The sequence below is a fragment of the Scyliorhinus torazame genome, chromosome 2 (assembly GCF_047496885.1).
Source record: "Scyliorhinus torazame isolate Kashiwa2021f chromosome 2, sScyTor2.1, whole genome shotgun sequence".
Classification (NCBI taxonomy): Eukaryota; Metazoa; Chordata; class Chondrichthyes; order Carcharhiniformes; family Scyliorhinidae; genus Scyliorhinus; species Scyliorhinus torazame.
In genome coordinates, this window is record NC_092708.1 from 187,247,707 (window position 1) to 187,273,112 (window position 25,406).

A 25,406-nucleotide genomic window follows, 5' to 3' on the forward strand; every position below is an offset into this window, starting at 1 on the left:
TTCACCTCTTGAGTTAGAAGGTTGTAGGTCCAAGCCCTATTCTCGAGTCTTGTGACCATACACTAAGCTGACACATGTAGGCCAGACCAGATAAAGACAGTAGATTTCCTTCCTTAATGGACATAGGTGAACCAGATGGGCTTTTCCAACAATCCATGCTAGTTCTCATGGTCATCATTACTTTTTTATTTTTTATTTTTTCCAATTAAGGGGCAATTCAGCGTGGCCTGTCCACCTACCCCGCACATCTTTGGGTTGTGGGGGTGAGACCCACACCAACACTGGGAGAATGTGCAAACTCCACATGGACAGTGACCCGGGGCCGGGATCAAACCTGGGTCCTTGGCACCATGAGGCAGCAATGCTAACCACTGCGCCACCGTGCCGCCTGTGGTCATCATTAGAGACTAGCTTTATATTCCAGATTTATTCATTAAATTTAATTTTCACAAGCTGCCATTCTTAGATTTCAATCCATCCCCGTGAGCATCAGTCTGAGCCTCTTTATTGCCACCATCGCCTCATGAGCTACGTTGGCCATGGTGATTTTCATCTCCTATTCATGCTGAATTATCTAAAACAATGCAGCCAGCATCCATCCCTCACTCACCCATCACCTCTATCCTTGGTGACCTGCACAGGCTTCCCAGTCTCCAAATGCTCATGCTCATCTATGGCCTTGCCCACCTGACCTCTGAACCTTTCCCAGCAGTCTCCCACTTCCTCTGCAGCCCTCACTCCTATTCTCTTCCCTCCGTTGATGGGGCCTTCTGTTATCCTTTAAAAAAAAATTAGAGTATCCAATTATTTTCTTTCCAATTAAGGGGCAATTTAGCGTGGCCAATGCACCTAACCTGCACATCTTTTAGGTTGTGGGGGTGAAACCCACGCAAACACGGGGAGAATGTGCAAAGTCCACACGGACAGTGACCCAGGGCTGGAATTCGAACCCGGGTCCTCGGTGCCATAGGCAGCAATGCTAATCACTGTGCCACGTGCTGCCCCGGCTTTCTGTCATCCTGGCCTTACACTCAGCAACTCCCCACGCTAATCCCCTGGCTTTTAAACTTCACGGTACAACTTTAAAACTCTCGAAACAGGTTTCACTCACCAAGCATTTGGTCAGCTTTCCCTGCTCTGCCACAAAGGCTTGGCACCTGCTCCCTTTCTCTTCTATCTTTGGGAGGTTTTTTTTAGGTTAAAGGTATTGTATCAGGAGCAGTTATTGTTCTTTTTAGAACGGCACACCCAACTACTTCAGGAGATGGGGAAGGAAGAAAACATTCAAGTAAGTTTACAGATGTTAGGCTACTGTCGAACATTTGTCGGGAAAATACAGGCCACTCTGAAAGAATTAAACTGACTTGCCAATATTTCCCTGGTGCAGATTCCAGAGGGCATTCGTGTGTGGGATGTGGCAGCAGGACAAGGACATTCCCTATTTTTGGCCGATGGGGAATCCATCCAGCCCAGCATCTATTACAGTGGACAACAAGTGTTGCAAGAAGCCAGGAACACCGATCGTGGTCATCCCTGCACCCAGCAACCTGTGCTTCTGTCAAGCTGTAGTAAGGCAAGTGAAGCTCATGACACTTTTTATTGTTCATTTGGGTACATATGATGAATCCGGAATATCTTTATTTTTTAAATACTTTTTATTCTCCTTTTTCACATTTTCTTCAAAATTTACACCCACCAACAAACAATCAACGGTAATGAATACAATGTCAATCCCCTTATCAACAACAACAATCCCATCCTCCCACCAACCCCCAAATAGCAACCCACAGGTCAACACAAACATCAAATAAAAAACTGAAAAAGGAATCGGGAATCACCCATAGTCACCATCAACACAGTTCCCCCCCTCAATATTTGATGTCATCCAATTCTTGAAAGTGCATAATGAATAACGCACATGAATTGTAGAACCCCTCCATCCTTCCCCTCAGTTCAAACTTCATCGTCTCAGGAGTTAAGAATTCCAACAGCTCCCCCGCCACGCCAGGGCACTGGGTGGAGAGGTTGCTCTCCATCCCAACAGGTTCCGTCTTCAGGCGATCAACGAGGCGAAAGATACAACACCTGCCTCTGCACCCACTTCCAACCCCGGCCGATCCGACACCCGAACATGGCCTCCCGGGGACCCGGGTCCAGTTTCACGTGCACTACATTAGAGATTACCTTAAAAACCTCCTTCCAGTAATCCTCCAGCTTTGGACAGGACCAAAACATATGAACGTGGGTGGCGGGCCCCCCCCTACTACGTTCACAAACATTACTCCTTCAAAGAGCCAGCTCATCCTCGCCTTTGTGAGGTCTGCTCTATATGCCACCTTCACCTGTATCAGCTCCAACCTTGCGCATGAGGTGGAGGTATTCACTCTCTGGAGCACCTCACACCAGAACCCCTCCTCCATATCCTCCACCAACTCTTCCTCCCACTTTGCTTTGATCCCTTCCAGTGGTGCCTTCTCCTCTTCCAAAATAACCCTGTAAACAGTCGACACACCCCCTTCTCCAGTCCCCCTGTCGTCAGCACCTCCTCCAGCAATGTGGAGGCCGGCTCCACCGGGAAGCTCTGTTTCTCCTTCTTGGCAAAATCTCGAACCCTCATGTATCTAAACATTTCCCCCTGCTCTAGCTCATACTTCGCTCCCAGCTCCTTCAATCCTGCAAACCGACCCCTCAGAAACAAATCCTTTGGTGCCCTAACTCCCTTCTCCTTTCATCTCTGAATATTTCCATCCCACTTCCCTGGCTCAAATCTGTGATTCCCCCGAATCGGCATTTCCCTTGACCCTGCCCCTAACCTGAAGTGTTGGCGAAACTGCCCCCAAATTCTCAACGATGCTATTACTACTGGACTCCCTGAGTATTTTCCCGGGGCGATCGGGAGCGGTGCTGTTGCTAGCGTCTTCAATCCCGACCCCCTGCACAAACTCACCTCCATTCTGACCCACTGGGAATCAGCCCCTCTGGAATCCAGAATATTTGTATCTTTATTATTGTTACAAGTAGGCTGAACATTTTTTTAAAATATATATTTTATTAAATTTTTCAAACAACATTTTTCCGTTTTTACAAATCAGCATAAAAATAATACAATAACCAGTAAATAACATTATTTAACTAATATAGTGAACTAACAAAGTAACAAAAAATAGTGCTCCCCCCCCCCCCCCCCCCCCCCCCCGCCCCCCGGTTGCCGCTGCTGTCACTCTATCTTCCCTTAACGTTCCGCGAGATAGTCAAGGAACGGTTGCCACCGCCTGGAGAACCCCTGAGCCGATCCTCTCAACGCAAATTTTATTCGTTCCAGCTTTATGAACCCTGCCATGTTGTTTATCCAGGCCTCCACGCCGGGGGGTTTTGCTTCCTTCCACCTGAGTAAAATCCTACGCCGGGCTACTAGGGACGCAAAGGCCAGAATATCGGCCTCTTTCGCCTCCTGCACCCCCGGCTCTTCCGCTACCCCAAATATCGCTAACCCCCAGCTTGGCTTGACCCGGACCTTCACCACCTTTGAAATCACCCGTGCCACGCACCCCCCCAGTACTCATCCAATGCCGGACACGACCAGAACATGTGTGTGTGTGTTTCGCCGGGCTTCCCGAGCACCTCCCACACCTGTCCTCCATTCCGAAGAACCTGCTCAGTCTTGCTCCCGTCATATGTGCTATGTGTAGAACCTTAAATTGAATCAGGCTAAGCCTGGCACACGAAGACGAGGAATTTACCCTGCTTAGGGCATCAGCCCAAAGCCCCTCCTCAATCTCCTCCCCCAGCTCTTCTTCCCATTTTCCCTTCAGCTCCTCTATCATCGCCTCCCCCTCGTCTCTCATCTCCTGATATATTTGCCCTCCCCGACCCATACCCCAGAAATCACTCTATCTTGGATCCCCTGTGTCGGGAGCAGCGGAAATTCCCTCACCTGTTGCCTCGTCAACTCCCTCACTTGCATATATCTGAAGATGTTCCCCGGGGGCAACTCATATTTCTCCTCCAGCGCTCCCAGACTTGCAAACGTCCCGTCTATAAACAGGTCCCTCAGTTTCCTAATTCCTACTCGTAGCCAACACTGGAACCCCCCGTCCATCCTTCCTGGGACAAACCTGTGGTTATTTCTAATCGGGGACCACACCGAGGCACCCGTCACCCCCCTGTGTCGCCTCCACTGCCCCCAGATCCTCAAGGTTGCCACCACCACTGGGTTTGTGGTATACCTTTTCGGGGAGAACGGCAGCGGCGCCGTCACCAGCGCCTTTAGGCTCGTTTATTTACAGGACGCCATCTCCAGCCTCTTCCACGCCGCCCCCTCTCCCTCCCCCATCCACTTACAAACCATCGCCACATTGGCGGCCCAGTAGTAGTCGTTCAGGCTCGGCAGTGCCAGTCCCCCTCTATCCCTACTGCGCTGTAGGAACACCCTCTTTACCCTCGGGGTCTTCCCTGCCCACACAAAGCTCATAATGCTCCTGTCTATTTTTTTGAAAAAGGCCTTTGTGATCTGAATGGGGAGACACTGAAACACGAAAAGAAACCTTGGGAGGACCATCATTTTAACCGCCTGCACTCTGCCCACCAATGAGAGCGGCAACATATCCCACCTCTTGAAGTCCTGTTCCATCTGCTCCACCAGTCGCGTCAGATTAAGTCTGTGTAGAGTTCCCCAGTTCCTGGCTACCTGGATCCCCAGATATCGGAAGCTCCTTTCCACTCTCCTTAACGGCAGAGCATCTATTCCTCTTCCCTGGTCCCCGGGGTGTATTACAAAAAGCTCGCTCTTCCCCATATTTAGCCTGTATCCCGAGAAATCTCCAAACTCCCTCAGTATCTGCATAACCTCTGGCATCCCCTCTACAGGGTCCGCAACATATAACAGTAAGTCATCAGCGTAGAGCGACACTCGATGCTCCTCTCCCCCTCTAACCACCCCCCTCCACTTTTTAGAGTCCCTCAACACTATGGCCAGTGGTTCAATTGCCAACGCGAACAGTAACGGGGACAGGGGACACCCCTGTCTTGTTCCCCTGTGTAGCCGAAAATACCCCGATCTTTGCCAGTTTGTGACTACACTTGCCACTGGGGCCCCATATAAGAATCTGACCCATCTAACAAACCCCTCCCCGAACCCAAACCTCCTCAGCACCTCCCACAAATAGTCCCACTCCACCCTATCGAATGCCTTCTCTGCATCCATCGCCGCCACTATCCCTGCCTCCCCCTCCGGTGGGGGCGTCATCATCACCCCCAGCAACGTTCGTACATTAACATTCAGTTGTCGCCCCTTTACAAACCCTGTCTGGTTTTCATGCACCACCCCCGGGACGCAATCCTCTATCCTTGTCGCCAGCACTTTTGCCAACAGTTTGGCGTCTACATTTAGGAGTGAGATAGGCCTGTATGACCCACATTGCAGCGGATCTTTATCCCGCTTCAGAATTAATGATATCGTCGCCTCCGACATTGTCGGGGGTAGTATCCCCCCCTTCCCTGGCTTCGTTGAAGGTTCGCGCCAGCAGCGGGGCCAACAGGTCCACATATTTCCTATAGAATTCCACCGGAAACCCGTCTGGTCCCGGGGCCTTCCCTGCCTGCATGTTCCCCAGTCCCTTAGTCACCTCGTCCACCTCAATTGGCGCCCCCAGACCTGCCACCTCCTGCTCCTCCACCATCGGGAACCTTAGTTGGTCCAGAAAATGTAGCATTCCCTCTTTTCCCCCCGGGGGTTGGGACTTATATAGCCTCTCATAAAAGGTCTTGAACACCTCATTTACCTTCCCTGGTCTCTGCTCCATAGTTCCCGTTTCGTCCCTAACTCCCCCTATCTCTCTCGCCGCTATCCTCTTACGAAGTTGGTGGGCCAGCAGCCGGCTCGCCTTTTCCCCATACGCATATCGCATCCCCTGTGCCTTCCTCCACTGTGCCTCTGCCTTTCCTGTGGTCAGCAGGTCAAACTCCATCTGAAGTCTTCGCCTTCGTCTGGGGCCTCCGCATATCTTTTATCCACCCTGAAAATCTCCCCCACTAATCTCTCCCTTTCTTTGCCCTCTTGTTTCCCCTTGTGGGCTCTAATGGAGATCTGCTCTCCTCTAACCACCGCCTTCAGCGCTTCCCATACTACACCCACCTGAACCTCACCATCGTCATTGACCTCCAGGTATCCCACAATACACCCCCGCACCCTTCCACAGACCCCCTCATCCGCCAGTAGTCCCACATCCAGTCGCCAGAGTGGGCGCTGCTCCCTCTCCTCTCCTAGTTCCAGATCCACCCAATGCGGGGCGTGATCTGAAACGGCTATGGCCGAATACTCCGTTCCTGCCAGCTTCGAGATCAGTGCCCTACTCATACCAAAAAAGTCTATTCGAGAATATACCTTGTGGACGTGGGAGAAAAAGGAAAACTCTTTAGCCAACGGCGTGGCAAACCTCCACGGATCCACTCCCCCCATTTGTTCCATAAATCCCCTAAGCACCTTGGCCGCTGCCGGCCTTCTCCCGGTCCTGGATCTAGACCGGTCTAGCCCTGGATCCAGCACAGTGTTGAAGTCCCCCCCCCCCCCATTACCAAGCTTCCCACCTCCAGGTCCGGGATACGTCCCAGCATCCGCTTCATGAATCCCGCGGTCATCCCAGTTCGGGGCATATACATTCACCAGCACGACCGCCTCTCCCTGCTATCTACCACTCGCCATCACATATCTGCCCCCGTTATCCACCACTATATTCTTAGCCTCGAACGATACTCGTTTCCCCACCAGTATCGCCACCCCCCTGTTTTTCGCGTCCAACCCTGAGTGGAATACCTGACCCACCCATCCTTTTCTTAACCTGACCTGATCCGCCACCTTCAGGTGCGTCTCCTGGAGCATGACTACGTCCGCCTTCAGTCTCTTTAAGTGCGCGAACACCCGGGCCCTCTTAATCGGCCCATTTAGGCCTCTCACATTCCACGTGATCAGCCGGATTGGGGGGGCTGATCGAAGTAGTAATGCTTGCCCTGATGCGTGACCCACAATCGCGCCGGCTGCAGCATCCCAAATTTTATTTTCTTCCTGTGAAGCACCGCCTTGGCCCGATTAAAGCTCGCCCTCCTTCTCGCCACCTCCGCGCTCCAGTCCTGATACACACGTATCACCGCATTCTCCCATTTGCTACTCCGTACCTTCTTGGCCCAGCTCAGGACTGCCTCTCTGTCCATGAAGCGGTGGAATCTCACCACTATCGCCCTTGGTATTTCACCCGCCTTTGGTCTTCTCACAAGGACCCGGTACGCTCCTTCCACTTCCAGGGGGTCCGTTGGGGCCTCAGCTCCCATTAGCCCCAACATCAGCTCCCTCTGCTCCTTCGGGGAGACCTAAAATCCGTAGGTTCTTCCTCCTCGAGCTGTTCTCCAGGGCTTCCAGCCTTCCTATGCACCTCTTATGTAGCGCCTCATGCGTCTCCGTTTTTACCACCAGGCCCTGTACCTCATCCTCATTCTCGGCTGCCTTTGCCTTCACTCCACGGAGCTCTATCGCCTGGACCTTTTGTGTTTCCTTCAGTCCCTCGATTGCCAGTAACATCGGCGCCAGCACCTCTTTCTTAAGTTCCTCCACACATCGTCGGAGGAATTCCTGCTGGTCCGGGCCCCATGCCGTCTGGGCTCCATCCGCCGCCATCTTGCTTCTCCCTTCTCTTCTCTGCCGCTGCTCCAAAGGATCCTTCGCAATCTGGCCACTACCGCTGGTCCTTTCCATACACACACGGGGGGGGGGATCTTCCTTCGTCGCCCCACACTGGGCTTGGTCTAAAAAAGATTTCCGTTGGGGCTCCCGAAAAGAGCCCAAAAGTCCGTTAGAACGGGAGCTGCCGAAACGTGCGGCTTAGCAGTACATCGCCGCAACCGGAAGTCCAGTCGGCTGAACATTAACATCGCAATGAAGTTACTGTGAAAATGCCCCAGTCGCCACATTCTGTCGCCTGTTCGGGAACACAGAGGGAAAATTCAGAATGTCCACAATATTACGCCAAGGGAGATTATGTCAGCATTGCACCTTAAAACAGACTCTTTACGACTGCGCTAAGCAATGATCTGCCAGGAAAAGCAACAATATAGGAATTGGGAAAACGCAGTTGGATCTTGACTGCGACATTTGGTTGGCAGGGAGACTGGCACGTCAGGAATAGTTGATTTGGATTGTCGTTTGGGCCAATTGGATGCTGGGCATGGGGATGGGATCCACTGCCACAGACCAAACCAGGTTTCTCATCTTGAGTTTTAAAAATTCTGGTCTTACTTCGTGTTGCATCAATTTTAGATAAGTTTGACATTTTGTTTAAACCCCAAATCCTTAAATATCAGGGGATACATTTTAACAAATGAGGATGTTAGAAGTAATGACGAAAGTTTTTCCACTCCCAACTTCAATCTGGTGGTGTGGAGGACGTTATCTAGAATGTAGTTAACATTGATGGTGTTAGAATAACAAGTAGCTCTGAAATAGAAGGGGAATCAGAAAGGAGTGAAATGCAAGGCAAGCTAATTTTGATTTAGAGTGCTGGAACATGACATTCAATAGCATTAGCATTGCTAAATCCCCCACTATCACCATCCTGGAGGTTACGATTGACTAGAACATGAACTGAACCAGCCATATAAAACAGCCCACTTGATTGACATCCCATCCATTTCCTTCACCATTCACTCCCTCCACCACCAATGCAGACTGGCAGCTGTGTGTACCATCTACTAGATGCACTGCAGCAATTTATTAAGGCCCCTTCTACAGCACCTTCCAAACCCACGGTCTCTACCATCTAGAAGGACAAGGGCAGCAGATACATGGGGAACACCACCACCTGGAGGTTCCCCTCCAAGTCACTCACCACCCTGACTTGGAAATATATCGCTGTTCCTTCACTGTCGCTGGGTCAAAATCCTGGAACCCCCTCTCTAACAGCACAGTGGGTGCCCCTACACCATGCAGACTGCAGCGTTTCAAGAAGGCAGCTCACCACCACCTTCTCGAGGGCAATTAAAAAAAATTCTGGATAGCCAGCGATGCCCATGTCCTGTGAAAGAATAAAACCAGTTATTTTTCAGACCAGAAGAAAGGACGCAGTGGTTTTACGAGGTATTAAGACATACGAGGCCTAACATACGATGAACGTCTGAGGATCCTGGGATTATATTCATTGGAGTTTAGGAGGTTGAGGGGAGATCTAATAGAAACTTACAAGATAATGAATGGCTTAGATAGGGTGGATGTAGGGAAGTTGTTTCCATTAGCAGGGGAGACTATGGAGAGAGAGCGGGTAAATGGAGTTGAAATCAGCCATGATTGAATGGTGGAGTGGACTCGATAGGCCGAATGGCCTTACTTCCACTCCTATGTCTTATGGTCTTATGGATATGTTAATAACTTGGGCAGATATTGAAAATTTTCAAACTTTGTAGATGACACAAAACTTGAAAGAGTAGTAAACAATGAGAAGGATGGTAATGAACTCCAGGAGGACAAAAGAAATCACTGGCTAGTGAAATGGGAAAACAAATGGGAAATAAAATATAATGCAGAGAGTAATGATGTCTTTGTAAAAAAGTGATAAAGCAATATCAACTAAATGGTACAATGGGACCAGAAACAGAGTCCTGGCAATGTACAAACAAAAACTTTGAAGTTGACCAGACAGTTTGGGACGGTTAAATGGACACAAGGGGCGGAATTCTCCATTCCTCAGGCTAAGTGTCGGCTCCAATGGAGAATCCGTGGGTGATTCACGACGGGAAGATCTGTGCGACCCCTGACCAATTACGGAACCGGTGAGGGGCTAGCACTGGTGCCGTGTGGCACATCCGCGGATCGTGCGCAGAATCGGCAGGTCCCGGGCCATGCGTGCATGCGGGCCATGCCTGATGAGCAGCACCGGTCATGTCGGAAAACATTGCAGGGGCCGTGCTGGAACTCTAACCAGCCCACCCCGATCCCACAGCCCACCTCCCACCAATCCTTCCAGCCCTAGCAGCAGTCCCCCGGCCAGTGGCACGGATCCTGGACGAGTGTAGCGGCGCTGGACACTGCCTGCAGCGGGCACGCCAGGTTCCCGAGCGCTGGGACCACACGTGGCCCGCGTCATCGGGAACTCGGTCCATCGAGGGCGGAGCATCTCGGGTTGGCCAGCTGATGATGCGCCAATGGCCTTGTGACTGCGTGCGTCATGTATCCCTATGAAGCCGATTTGGAGGGGGCGGAGCATCGCCAACCGATGCCTGCCCCGAATCTGGCGTCAGAAGCCATTCTCCTCCTGATTTCGGCGTCGGGCTATGGAGAATCCTGCCCAAGGTCTTTGATTTCACAACTGGAGGCAAAGAGCACAACGGTGGCACAGTGGCTAGCACTGCTGTCTCACAGTAGCAGGGACCCGGGTTCAATTCTGTCCTATGGTGACTCTCTGTGTAGAGTTTGCATTTTCTCCCCGTGTCTGCATGGTTGGTGAAGACATCGGTCGAGGTGCGGGAGCGGTGTGAGAAACTGAAGGGAGTGGAGGTGGCCTTGTCGCAACACAGCGATCAGCTCACCTCAATGGATGAAGAGCTGCAGAGGGGGGTGGAGGCTAACAAAGGTCTGCGAGCGAAGGTGGAGGACCTGGAAAACAGATCGAGGTTGCAGAATCTGAGGATCGTGGGCCTGCCCGAAGGGGTGGAAGGCCCGAGGCTAACTGAGAACTTTGCCAAGATGTTGGCAGAGCTGTTGAGGGAGGGGGAAGATCCCTCCCGTACAAACTGGATCTGGCTCATAGGGCGAGGAGGCCAAAACCAAAGTCGAATGAGCTGCCAAGAGCAGTGATTATTTGTTTTCACAGGTACTATATGAAGGAGAAAGTCCTGGGTTGGGCGAAGCAGAAGCGGGAGGTGCAGTAGGCTGGAGTTGGTATACATATATATCAGAACTTTACTGTGGAGTTGGCGAGGAAGCGGGCAGCCTTTGGCTGAGTGACGACTGCACCGTGTAACAGCAGGGTGCGATTCGGCATGGTGTACCCAGCTAAATTGAGGATGAGCTACAACTCCAAAGATTTTTACTTCGAGATGGTGGAAGCGGCAGAGGCGTTTATGAAGGCAGAAGGACTGGGGTAGAAGTGAGAAATGGGACTGAAGATTGGTCTTGGACTGAGGGTAGGGGGGATGGATGATTGTATGTAGCTCTATTTTTTATTGCATGTCGTTATTTGTGCTTGATGAGTTCAAGTTGCCTATTTGGACAAGGTAGGAGATGGGATTTCCCGTTGCAATGATGGCTCTTTGGGGTTTGTGTGTTGAAGGGGGTTTCTTTGTTTTCTTGGGACCGGGCGGTGGGGAGGGGAGTGGGTCCTGGGCAGGGACCTTCACACTGGCTAGCTCAAGCTGGCCAGTGAATGGGAGTGTGGCGGGGGGAGGGGCTGCAGTCATCGGAGCCTGGTAGAACAGGTTTTGATGTGCCTAGGAGGTGTGAAAAGTGGGGGGAGGGGACGGAGACTGGGTGAGGTATTTTTCAAGAGGAAGTGGATGGGTGGGGGTACTCTGGGAGGGAGGTTCGATGGTAACCATGGGATGGGCTGGGATATGTTTAGCTCAGTTGGCTGGACAGCTGGTTTGTGATGCAGAGCGAGGCCAGCAGCGCGGGTTCAATTCCCACACTGACTGAGGTTACTCTTGAAGGCCCTGCCTTCTCAACTTTGCCCCTTGCCTGAGGTGTGGTGATTCTCGTAAATCACCAACAGTCAGCTCTCCCCCTCAAAGGGCAAAGTAGTCCTTGGTCATCGGGACTATGGCAACTTTACCATTACACATGAGAACACCACCCACCAGGTACGCAGTACATACTCGTGCGACTCGGCCAACGTTGTCTACCTCATACGCTGTAGGAAAGGATGTCCCGAAGCGTGGTACATTGGCGAGACCATGCAGACGCTGCGACAACGAATGAATGGACATCGCGCGACAATCACCGGGCAGGGGGGCAGCATGGTAGCATTGTGGATAGCACAATTGCTTCACAGCTCCAGGGTCCCAGGTTTGATTCCGGCTTGGGTCACTGTCTGTTCGGAGTCTGCACATCCTCCCCGTGTCTGCGTGGGTTTCCTCCGGGTGCTCTGGTTTCCTCCCACAGTCCAAAGATGTGCAGGTTAGGTGGATTGGCCATGCTAAATTGCCCTTAGTGTCCAAAATTGCCCATAGTGTTGGGTGGGGTTGCTGGGTTATTGGGATAGGGTGGAGGTGTGGACCTTGTGTAGGTTGCTCCTTCCAAGAGCCGGTGCAGACTCGATGGGCCGAATGGCTTCCTTCTGCACTGTAAATTCTATGAAATCTATGAATGTTCCCTTCCAGTCAGGGAACACTTCAGCAGTCAAGGGCATTCAGCCTCTGATCTCCGGGTAAGCGTTCTCCAAGGCGGCCTTCAGGACCCGCGACAACACAGAATCGCCGAGCAGAAACTCATAGCCAAGTTCCGCACACACGAGTGTGGCCTCAACCGGGACCTTGGATTCATGTCGCATTACATTCATCCCCCACCATCTGGCCTGCGAAATCCTACCAACTGTCCTGTCTTGACACAATTCACACCTCTTTAACCTGGGGTTACCCCATCTCTGGATCTGTAAAGATTTAATCACCTGCTAATGCTCGCAATCCAAGCATTGTCTGGCATCTTTGAATTTTGTCTATATATATATATATATATCATATATGTTTCTGGAACATACCTCTTCATTCACCCGAGGAAGGAGCTGTGCTCCGAAAGCTAGTGACATCGAAACAAACCTGTTGGACTTTAACCTGGTGTTGTAAGACTTCTTACTGTGCTCACCCCAGTCCAACGCCGGCATCTCCACATCACAACTTTACCTTTAATTGTGATCTGTAATGCAACCCCCAGGAGGGTTGCTGAATCTGCATCCACCAGATGCAGAAGAGAGAATTCCAACCATCTGAAGGGGACAATTTTGCAATGGTCACAGAGTAGTGTAAAAGAGTATTTGGATAGTGCAACACAAGACATGATTCTAAGGTATAAAAATAGAGTCAAGAGACAATTACTCTCTACTTTTAAAAAAAATTTAGAGTACCCAATTATTTTTTTTCCAATTAAGGGTTAATTTAGCGTGGCCAACCCACCTAACCTGCACATCTTTGGGTTGTGGGGGTGAAACCCATGCAGACACGGCTGAATGTGCAAACTCCACACAGACAGTGACCCCGCGCCAGGATCGAACCTGGGACCTCAGCGCCGTCCCACTCAGTGCTAACCACTGCACCACATGCTGCCCTAATTACGCTCTACTTTAAGCATTTAAGGTGAGAGTCACCCTAAAGCATCCATTTCTAAAATCACTGCAGATTTCTTGTTTTTCCTCATCATTATTTTCTTCCTGAATTACTTTGTTGTGTTTTTAATTGTTTAAACTCCAGTTGCATCCTGTAATATTTAACTTGCCTCTTCTCAGCCAAAAGGTGGCTGCCCCCACAGTTAGCACTGAAGGATTGTAATCAGCTAATGTTTTCAAGGGAGATACACATTGCACATGCACCATGTGAGCAAGTCATTTGCGTTATTCGTGACCTTTATACTGACTGCTCTCTGGAGATTGACACTGCAACCTGTGGAGCAGTGAGGAACACCTGTAGCCTGTTCTGGGTAACTGGGAACCATTTATTGGCCATTAATAGACCAGGACACAGCTGAAACCTGTTGGGGGTGAGGTGGAATTACTTCATTGCATACAGCGTATTCATCTGTTCCAAGTAATTAACTTCACAGACCATTCAACTTTGCAGGAGTTAGATGACCTGTGTAGCTTTGCAGTGATGTTTCGCATGTGACTGGATTGATCACTGTCTCCAACTGTTTTTTTCCCCCCAGTAGCTGCTCTGTTGTGAGAGAATGAGAAGAGTTTCTGTCCCTCCTGCGTGGATTGGGTAGGATGGTGGTGCTTTGGCTTAATCCCAAACTCTTCACACAGAATTTTCTCTTCAAATTTGAGCAGAGGTTTTCCTGCTCACACTTTCCATTGCTGTTTTGTTTCTTACTATTTATTTTCCTAATCTACGTGCTTGTTAATTGGGTCACACTTTGTTCCATTGCATGTTTGAGGGAGTAATAGTGTATTTTATTTATTCATGGGATGTGGGCGTCGTTTGCAAGGCCAGCATTTGTTGCCTATCACTAATTGCCCTTAAGATGGTGGTGAGGTGCCTTCTTTAACCATTGCAATCCATATGGTGTAGGAACACCTTTGGTGTTGTTAGAACGGGAGTTCTATGATTTTGCCCCTAGACAAGTGAAGGAACTTGAAAGAATTTTGGAAATATGTGAATGATGGTGTATTTCATCCTTCAGACAAAATTGATTTGATCCTCACCAAGGTGGCACTTGAAAGCCTGTAGAAATGGAACATTGCTGTTGTCCATCTGTGCTCATTGTGTGATTGTCCAACTGGTCAGTTCTTTGCTGTACTGAGAGAGAAAGAAATGTTTTTCTAGTTAAATATTTATTTTGACTTTCAGTAAAATTTTAACCACACTTGTTCACAAGCTTGCATGCCACATGAGGTTGAGGCAAAGAAATTAACTTTAATCCTTGCTTCAAAAAATGTAGAATTGAAGCACAGCCATGTCAACTTGTATTGATATAGTGCCTTTAATGTCATAAACTGTCGCAAGGTACTTCACAGAAATACAATTAAGCAAGATTTGACACTGAGTCACACAGGGTGATATTAGAGCAGGTGGTTAAAAGTCAAATGAAAGAGGCAGGTTTTTCAGGAGCATCTTTAAAAGAAGGAAAGTGAGGTGGAGCAGAACTTAGGAAATTCCAGAGGTTGAGGACCAAGCAGCAGAAGGCTCTGCCAACCATGGTGAATGATTAAAATTGGGCATGTATCCAAGGCCTGAATTGGAGGAGTGCGAGGGTGGCACAGTGGTTAGCACTGCTACCTCAACGGTGCCGAGGACCCGGGTTCGATCCCGGCCCGGGACACTATCGTGTCGAGTTTGCACATTCTCCCCGTGTCTTGTGTGGGTCTCACTCCACAACCTAAACATGTGCAGGGTAGGTGGATTGGCCATATCTTTTTATTAAAACAGTAAAAAAATATATATACAAGGCCAAACGTGACAAACACTAATTTTGTGTTGGAGAAACATGCTAAATTCCCCTTTAATTGGGGGAAAAAAGAGAATTGGACACTTTAAATTTATAAAAATTAATTGGAGGAGTGCAATTGTGTGAAAGGTAGTCGAACTGGAGGGGATTGCAGAAATCGGAAGGGGTGACGCCGGTGCAGGAATTTGAGAACAAGGATGAGAATTTTAAAATGGGAGTATTGCTTAACTTGGAGCGAGTGTAGGTTAACAAGCACCGTGTCGATATGTAAATAGGACTTGGTGTGAATAAGGACACTGGAAGCAGAGATTTGTGTGATGTCAAGTTTATGGAGGATAGAATGTCGGCGACCAGTTAGTAGAGCATTGGCATAGTCAGCCTAGAGATAACAAAGGTGTAGATGAACTGAGACGGGCTTGAGTTGGACGATGTTGCTGAGGTGGAATATGTGGTCTTGGGGATGACGTGGTTATGTGGCTGACAGCAGACCTCGGGGTCAAATATGATGCTAAAGTTGTGTGCGATCTCATTCAACCTCAAACAGTGGCCAGGGCAAGCGATGGAGTCATTGGGGGCAAAGGGATCGAAGGGCAGCATGGTAGCATTGTGGATAGCACAATCGCTTCACAGCTCCAGGGTCCCAGGTTTGATTCTGGCTTGGGTCACTGTCTGTGTGGAGTCTGCACATCCTCCCCGTGTGTGCGTGGGTTTCCTCCGGATGCTCCGGTTTCCTCCCACAGTCCAAAGACGTGCAGGTTAGGTGGATTGGCCATGATAAATTGCCCTTCGTGCCCAAAATTGCCCTTAGTGTTGGGTGGGGTTACTGGGTTATGGGGATGGGGTGGAGCTGTGGGCTTGGGTATGCTGCTCTTTCCAAGAGCCGGTGCAGACTCGATGGGCCGAATGGCCTCCTTCTGCACTGTAAATTCTATGATAAGACTATGGCATTGAAGTTGAGAGGGAAAGTACCTGAAGGATCTGAGAGGGAAATAATGGCCAGTGGTTTAATGAGAAGAGTGTCAAGGGAGCCGGAAGCAGATCTCTTGACCAACGAGCTCGAAGAGGGAATGAGTTAAGATAGCAGTGAGGATTTGGACAGGGGGCACTTTAGAGGAAGTTTTGCCCAGTGGGCCAGTGAAAAGGAGGGAAGTAGCAGATCAGATGGTCTCAGAAGTTCATGAGCTCCTCTGATTTATTGTTGGAGATGAGGGTTCCCTCCATGGGTCGTCATCTTGACGTAATGCAGCAGCTTCTGCACTCGAGCGATACCGTTGGGCGCCTCTTCCACTTAGCAGGGCCAGTCTTGGCAACCAGCTCGTGGGGAACTGCTCAAATGCAGTCCAAAAAGTCCTCTACAGCAGAGTAGGTGAAGGAAGACTGTGAAAGTGGACGAACGCTGCAGCATCAAAGTAGTGCCAGCCGTGTAGCACAACATATCACCAAAATATCATCAGCAACCTGCCAAGCTTGTGTGGACAATGGCGGCACCCCAAGCACCTTGCGTTAAACGACTCGTGTGCAGGCTTATACCAGGGTTTGCACAAAGCTCTGTGGGTCGTGAATCAGCCTGTTCGGTCACATGGTGGCCTATGGCAGAATACCGCAACCTTGAGTATTTAAAATAACACAAATTAAAAATTGAGTACCCAATTATTTTTTTCTTAAGTAAGGGGCAATTTAGAGTGGCCAATCCACCTAGCTTGCACATCTTTGGGTTGTGGGGGTGAAACCCACGCAGATACGGGAAGAATGTGCAAACTCTGCACGGACAGTGACCTGGGACCGGGATCGAACCTGGGTCTACATTGCAGTAAGGCAGCAGTGTTAACCACTGTGCCACCATGCCGCCTTCACAACCCTGAGTAGATGTCATCCTCAAATCGAGGTCAGCAGACACAACAAATCAGGCTTGAAAGATTCAGCTATTAAATGAAGAAAATTGCGAGGTTAGAGCTACCGGTTCTTTTGAGAACAGATGATTGATTTATTGTCACGTGTACGGGGTACAGTAAAAAGTTTTGTTTTGCTTACTATCCTGGCAGATCGCTCCATACATAAATACATAGAACATATTATAATAGTTGTAGAACATACTCTCGGCACTGTTGCTTCTCAGAGCCAGGGACCCGGGTTTGATTCCCAGCTTGGGCCACTGTCTGTGTGGAGTCTGCACATTCTCCCCGTGTCTGTGTGGGTTTCCTCCGGGTGCTCCGGTTTCCTCCCACAAGTCCCGAAAGGTGTGCTTGTTAGGTGAATTGGACATTCTGAATTCTCCCTCAGTGTACCTGAACAGGCACCGGAGTGTAGGGGTTTGCAGTGTACCTGTGACAGTAATAATGCCTACCTGTGACAGTAATAAAGATTATTATAATAACGCTTATAAATGATGTAGGAAGAGGATCTGTATGGGAGTTTGCAGAGAGTCTCCATGCTCTGGCCCCATCTTGGGGGAAACTTTTTTAAAAAAGCTAGCTGCAGCCTGTTGTTGTTTTGTGGTAGTGGTCGTGTGTTTGGAAGGTGCGACTGAAAGAGCCACGGTGAGCTCCTGCAGTGCATCCCGTAGACGGCACACATTGCCGCCAATGTGTTTTGGTGGTGGAGGAGTCAATACTCGTGGATGGGGTCAGGATGTGCAGGTTAGTTGGAAAGGCTGTGCTAAAATCGTCCGTTGCAGCAAAATTCCAGTTTACACAGCTGGGTAAGGGATACTCGCTGTAACAAATCTCCAGGGCCTGACAATCTGCATCCCAGAGTATTTAAGGAAGTGGCCCGAGAAAAATCGATCCGTTGGTGGTCATTTTGCAAAATTTTGGACTCTGGAATGGTTCCTACAGATTGGAAGGTAGCGAATGTACCCCGCGATTCATAGAGAGGTAGAGAGAAAACAGGGAAGTATAGATGCGTGAGCCTAGCCTCAGTGGTAGGGACGTTCCCTCCCACCCGGCTTACTCACTCTTCCAACTTCTTCCATCAGGCAGGAGATACAGAAGTCTGAGAACACGCACAAACAGATTCAAAAACAGCTTTTCCCCGCTGTTACCAGACTCCTAAATAACCCTCTTATGGTCTGACCTCATTAACACTACACCCTGTCACGGCGGGTGGGAGGCGGCCGCACAATAGAGGGCTCCCATTCAGGAACGGCATTTTCGGGGCTTTAAGCCCGGTCCCAGGGTCCACGGAGGCAGCAAAAGCAGGGAGAAGGCACAGTGAAGAAAAATGTCGAGGGTGAGCAAAAGAACGTCCGTAAAGAAAACGGCTGAAGGTCCGTCGGGGAGTGGAAAGGTCACCGCGGCGTCACCAAGGAAAATGGAGGCTGGAGCACCAGAGGAGGCCACATTGCTTACGCTGAAGAAATAACTAAGGTGATGGCTGCGGAATTCAAAAGGCAGTTTACAAAATACATGGAGACAATGAGGAAGGAGACGAGAGCGGTTTTGAGTGTGCTGGTGGAGGAGGCGATTTCCCCGGTGGCGAACGCGGTGACGAGCGCAGTGGTGGAGGTGCGAGAGCAAGGGGAGGCGCTGAAGGAAGTGGAAGAGACGTTATTGCAGCACGGTGATCAACTTGCCTCGATGGGGAAGGAGATGCGGAAGGTGATGGACATTAAAAGGATCTGCGAGGAAAAATGGAAGACCTGGAAAACAGATCCAGGCGACAGAATTTGAGGATTGTGGGGCTGCCCGAAGGAGTTGAAGGACCGAGGCCGACTGAGTATTTTGCCGCAATGCTGGCAAAACTGTTGGGGGAGGGGGTGGATCCTTCCCGATATGAACTGGATCAGACTCATCGGTCGTGGAGGCCTGTACCAAAGGCGAGTGAGCCGCCACGGGTAGTGACTCTGTGCTTCCGTAGGTACAGTGTGAAGGAGAAGGTCCTGAGCTGGGCCAAGCAGAAGCAGGTGGTACAGTGGGCTGGATCTGGTATTCGTGTATGCCAGGACTTTACGGTGGAGCTGGCGAGGAGGCGGGCTGCCTTCAACCAGGTGAAGAGGGCACTGTACATTAACAAGGTGCAGTGTGGCATTGTATATCCAGCGAAGCTGAGGGTGACTTACAAGCTCAAAGACTTTTATTTTTGAGCGGCGGAGGAGTTTGCGAAGGCAGAAGGACTGGCAGAACTGAGAAATGGCCATGTGCCGATGTAACCTCATGATTGTATTTTCTTCGTTATGGGCTAAAGGAGCCTCATGATTGTATTTTGTTCGATTTTGTTTCACTGCATGTGGGTGTATGGGCTAAAGGAGCCAATGTTGTATATATTTGGACAAGGGAAGGGACGGGACTTTCACTCAAAATGAGGGCTCTTTGGTGTGTAGGTGGATATGCGGGGTTTGTGTGCTAAAAGGGGATTTCTGGGCTTTCCTAGGGCCGGGCAAGGGGGAAAGGGACCCGGGCGGGGGCCTCCACGCTGGCCGGTTTAAGCCGGCCAGTGAACTGGAGTGAGGTGGGGGGAGGGGCTGTGGCCATCAGAGCCTGGCAGAACAGGGTCCAAGTGGCCTAGCCGGGGTGGAAAGTTTGGGGGGGGGGGGGGTGGAAGGAACAGAGGTTGGGGGGAGGAGTTTTACAAGAGGCAGTGGACGGGAGGCGTTTGAGACTATGTTGGGGAGGGGGGGTACAACTCTTGGGTATCATGTACCGTACTCTTTCAGAGGTTGGAGGGCGTTGAGTGTGGGGGGGGAGGGGGAGTGGACTCTATAGATCAATGGTGACCATGGGCGGTCCCGGACTCCGTTTTCTTTTTCTCCTTTGTTTTTTTTGTTGCCACCGTGGGAGGGTTTGTTTTATTGGATGCACATATTGACAGGTGGGCCGGTGTTTGGGGTGGTGGGAGGATGGGATCGTTGGTATTGTTAAGGGGATTGATTTTGTATTTCTTACTGTTTGTGGGTGGGGTGTAAATTTTGAAGGAAAATGTGAAAATGACGAATAAAAACATTTTTTAAAAGAGTAAAATTCTACACCTTGTATGCTTCATCCGATGCTGGTGCTTATGTAGTTACATTGTATACCTTGTGTTGCCCTATTATGTATTTTCTTTTATTCCTTTTTCTTCCCATGTACTTGATGATCTGTTGAGCTGCTCACAGAAAAATACTTTTCACTGTACCTCGGTACACGTGACAGTAAACAAATCCAGTCCAAGTTGCTGGAGTCCATTATCAAGGATTTCATCGCACAGCATTTGAAAAGCAGTAGAGTAATCAGACAAAGTCAGCAAAGATTTACGAAAGGAAAATCATGCTTGACAAATCTACTAGAATTCTTTGAAGATGTAACAAGTAGAGTTGACCAGGGAGAACCGGTGGATGTGGTTTATTTCGACTTTCGGAAGGTTTTCGACAAGGTCTCGCATAGCAGATTAATATGTAAAAGTGCATGGGATTACGGGTAATGTCTTGAGATGGATAGAAAGCTGGTTAGCAGACAAGAAGCAAAAAGTTGGAATAAATGGGTCTTTTTCTGATTGGCAGGCAGTGACTAGTGGGGTACCGCAGGGATCTGTGCTCGGACCCCCAACTGTTCACATTGTATATTAATGATTTGGACGAGGGAACTAAATGTATTATCTCCAAATTTGCAGATGATACAAAGTTGGGTGGGAGGGTGAACTGTGAGGAGGATGCAGACATGCTTCAGCAGGATTTGAAGAGGCTGAGTGAGTGGGCACATGCATGGCAGATGCAGTGTAATGTGGATTAATGTGAGGTTATCTACTTCGGTAGCAAAAATAGGAAGGCAGATTATATTTGGGTGTAAATTGAGAGAGGTGGATACTCAGCGAGATCTTGGTGTCCTCTCAGTCGCTGAAAGTAAGCACGCAGGTACAGCAGGCAGTAAAGAAGACACATGGTATGGTGGTCTTCATAGCAAGAGGATTTGAGTAGAGGAATGGAGATGTTTTACTGCAATTGTACAGGATATTGGTGAGGCCACACCTGGAGTATTGTGTGCAGTCTTGGTGTCCTTATAACGTTCATGTTCTTGCTGTGGAGGGAGTGCAGCAAAGGTTTACCAGGCTGATTCCTGGGATGGCAGGACTGTCATATTAGGGAGACTAAATTGGTTAAGATTATATACATTGGAGTTTAGAAGAGTGAGAAGGGATCTCATAGAAACTTGCAAAATTCTAACAGGATTAGACGGAGAAAGAATGTTCCTGATGGTGGGGATGTCCAGAACTAGGGGTCATAGTTTGAGGACACCTTTTAGAACGTAGCATCGAACATACAGTGCAGAAGGAGGCCATTCGGCCCACCGAGTCTGCACCGATCCACTTAAGCCCTCACTTCAACCCCATCCCCTTGCCCCAATAACCCCTCCTAACCTTTTTGGATACTAAGGGCAATTTAACATGGCCAATCCACCTAACCTGCACGTCTTTGGACTGAGAGGGGAAACCGGAGCGCCCGGAGAAAACTCACGCAGACACGGGGAGAACGTGCCGACTCTGCACAGACAGTGACCCAGCAGGGAATCGAACCTGGGACTCTGGCGCTGTGAAGCCACAATGCTAACCACTATGCTACCGTGCTGCCCCACGTAGCATGTGGTGAGGAGAAATTTCCTCACCCAGAGACTGGTGAACCTGTTGAATTTGATGCCACAGAGTAGTTGAGGCCAAAACGTTGTGTAATTTCAAGAAGGAATTAGATAGCTCTTGGGGCTAAAGGGATCAAGGGATATGGGGAGAAGGCAGAATCAGGGTATTGAACTTAATGATCAGCTATGATCATAATAAATGGCAGAGCAGGCTCAAAGGGCCAAATGACGACCTCCTTCTTCTATTTTCTGTTTTCCCCTGTCCTCTTTGAGTCTATTGCACAGAAATTATTTGTGATCCCAGGAGTTCAATGATGCGCCTGAGAGCGAAGTGAAACTTGAAAAGGCAGCAACTCTCCCTCCAGGCATAGTATGGTCTGTCCTTATTTTTATTATTATTTTAAAAATCTTTATTGTCACTAGTAGGCTTACATTAACGCGGCAGCGAAGTTACTGTGAAAAGCCCCTAGTCGCCACATTCCAGCACCTGTTCGGGTACAAGGAGGGAGAATTCAGAATGCCCAATTCACCCAACGACCACGTCTTTAATGACTTGTGGCAGGAAACCGGAGCACCTGGAGGAAAACCATGCAGACACGGGGAGAACATATAGACTCCACACAGACAGTGGCCTAAGCCAGGAATCGAACCTGGGACCCTGGTGATGTGAAGCTCCAATGCTATAGTGCAACTTACTGGCAAAGTGTTGACGATAAACTGTGTGGCACTTGACGGGATCCAATGATGCTCTAGCCTGCCTTTGATTAATGTTTAACATGTGGCTATAGGGATGGTGCAGGAGAGGGGGCTTCAGATTTCTGGATAATTGGGGCTCATTCTGGGGTAGGTGGGACCTCTACAACCGGGATGGTCTACACCTGGACCCGAGGGGTACCAATATCCTGGGGGGGGATGTTTGCTAATGCTCTTCGGGAGGGTTTAAACTAGTTCAGGGGCTTGGGAACCTGAATTGTAGCTCCAGTATACAGGAGGTTGAGAGTATACAGGAGGTTGAGAGAGTAGTGAGGTCATGAGTAAGGTTTCAAAGTTGCAGGAGTGTACCGGCAGGAATGTGGTTAAAAAGCGTGTCTTCTTCAATGCCAGGAGCATCCGGAATAAGGTGGGGGAACTTGCGGCATGGGTTGGTGCCTGGGACTTCGATGATGTGGCCATTTCGGAGACATGGATAGTGCAGGGACAGGAATGGTTGTTGCAGGTGCCGGGGTTAGATATTTCAGTAAGCTCAGAGAAGGTGGTAAAAGAGGGGAAGTGGTGACATTGTTAGTCAAGGACAGTATTACGGACTTCCGGGTGCGGCGATGACCAGCTAAGTCGCACGTTTCGGCAGCTCCCGGTGGAACGGACTTTTGGGCTCTTAATAGGAGCCCCAACGGCAATTTTAACGGCTAAAAACACTGTGCGGTAAACCAGAAGGGAATCTCCCCTGGATACGGATGGAAAAAGGAGAGGAAAGTGGCCGGATTGCGGAGGATCCTCTAGAGCAGCGGCAAGGAAGGCAAGCACAAAGCAAGATGGCGTCGGAAGGTGGCCGTTTAGTATGGGGCCCTGACCAACAAGAGTTCCTGCGGCGCTGTGTGGAAGAACTAAAAAAGGAGATGAAGAAGGAGCTGCTGGTCCCGATATTACAGGCGATTTAAGGGCTAATGGAGGAGCAAAAGACCCAGGAGCAGGAGCTTCGGGTCGTGAAGGCAAAGGCTGCTGAGAATGAAGACGAAATACAGGGCCTGGTGGTGAAGACAGAGATGCACGAGGCACAACACAAAAGGTGTGTGGAAAGGCTGGAGGTGCTGGAGAATAATGCGAAGAGGAAGAATTTAAGGATTCTTGGTCTTCCCCGAAGGCGCAGAAGGGGCGGACGTCGGGGCATATGTGAGCACGATGCTTCACTCGTTAATGGGATCGGAGGCCCCGACGGGCCCGTTGGAGGTGGAGGGAGCTTATCGAGTTATGGCGCGAAGACCGAGGGCTGGAGAAATACCTCGGGCCATAGTGGTGAGATTTCTCCGCTATAATGACAGAGAGATGGTTCTCAGATGGGCGAAGAAAACTCGGAGCAGTAGGTGGGAGAACGCGGTGATCCGCGTATATCAAGATTGGAGTGCGGAGGTGGCGAGAAGGAGGGCAAGTTTTAATCTGGCTAAGGCGGTGCTTCACAAAAGGAAGGTCTAATTCGGAATGTTGCAGCCGGCAAGATTGTGGGTCACACACCAAGGGAAGCACCACTACTTTGAGACGGCAGAAGAGGCGTGGACATTTATTGTGGACGAGAAGCTGGAATAGGCGGGCAAGAAAAAGAATGTTTTTAAAGAACTTGCAACTGTCGTAGATAGTGATAGATACTAGGATCATATGCAAAATTAGCCAGGTTTGCTAGAACAAAGTGGTGGGGTGATTACGTGGGGTAAAGGGGGGAGGGGATGATTTTTCACGTTGTTAATCTTGCGACCCTGTAACTTTTCTCTCTTCCCCATGTTGTGGGGGAGGGGGGTAGGGAGGATGAGGAACTGTGGGCGCCGATCATTAGGGGCGGGGCCAAGTGGGAAACGCGGGCTTTGTTCCCGCGCTGTGGTAATCATGGCGGGAACAGGGAAGCAGGAAAGAGGGGGCCTCGCACAGTGGGGGCCGAGGTCACGGGGGGAAGCCGAGGTCCGCCAGAGTTTGCTGGCTTCTGGGAATAACATGGGGGGGGTGCAACTATGCTAGAAAGGGATCTAGCGGGGGGGGGGGGTTAACTGGGTTACTGCTGCTGGGGAGAAGGGGGAGCTGGTATGGGGTGAGGTGGTCGAGGCGGGAGGGCGCCGTCGGGGGGATATACGGGTACGTGGGAACCGGGTGAGGAGCTGGATTAAAAAAGGGGATGGCTAGTCGACAAGGATGGGGGGTAAAGAGCCCCCCAACCCGGATGATCACAAGGAATGTGAGAGGGCTGAACGGGCCGATTTAAAAGGGCACGGGTACTCGCACACCTAAAGAAATTAAAGGCAGATGTGGTTATGTTGCAGGAGACGCATTTGAAACTGATAGACCAGGTCAGACTACGCAAAGGATGGGTGGGGCAGGTGTTTCATTCGGTGTTAGATGCAAAGAACAGGGGGGTGGCTATATTAGTGGGGAAACGGGTACTGTTTGAGGCAAAGACCATAGTGGCGGATAGTGGGGGTAGATATGTGATGGTGAGTGGCAGATTGCAAGGGGAGGCGGTGGTTCTGGTGAACGTATACGCCCCGAACTGGGATGATGCAAATTTTATGAGGCGTATGTTGGGACATATCCCGGACCTAGAGGCGGGAAAGTTGGTAATGGGGGGAGACTTCAATACGGTGCTGGACCCAGGGCTGGACAGATCGAGGACCAGGACCGGGAGGAGGCCGGGTGCAGCTAGGGTGCTCAAGGACGTCATGGAGCCGATGGGAGGAGTAGACCCCTGGAGATTTAGCAGGCCTAGGAGTAAGGAGTTCTCGTTTTTCTCCTATGTTCATAAAGTATATTCACGGATAGACTTTTTTATTTTGGGAAGGGCATTGATCCCGAAGGTGACAGGGACAGAGTACACGGCCATAGCTATCTCGGACCACGCTCCACGCTGGGTGGACCTGGAGATAGGGGAGGAAAATTGGCAGATGAGGGGGTATGTTTAAGGGTGAGGGGGTGTATTGAAAGGTACCTGGAGCTTAATGATAATGGGGAGGTTCAGGTGGGAGTGGTCTGGGAGG

At 50.0% G+C, this 25,406-nt stretch overlaps 1 protein-coding gene across 1 annotated transcript in view; it reads left to right on the forward strand.

Moving 5' to 3' along the window:
• als2b (alsin Rho guanine nucleotide exchange factor ALS2 b) overlaps positions 1-25,406 on the forward strand; it is a 296,702-nt gene that overhangs the window by 128,200 nt on the left and 143,096 nt on the right. Inside the window, 1 exon segment of the mRNA XM_072481260.1 lies at positions 1,388-1,573. Within this exon segment, the coding sequence (XP_072337361.1) occupies positions 1,388-1,573 (186 nt within the window).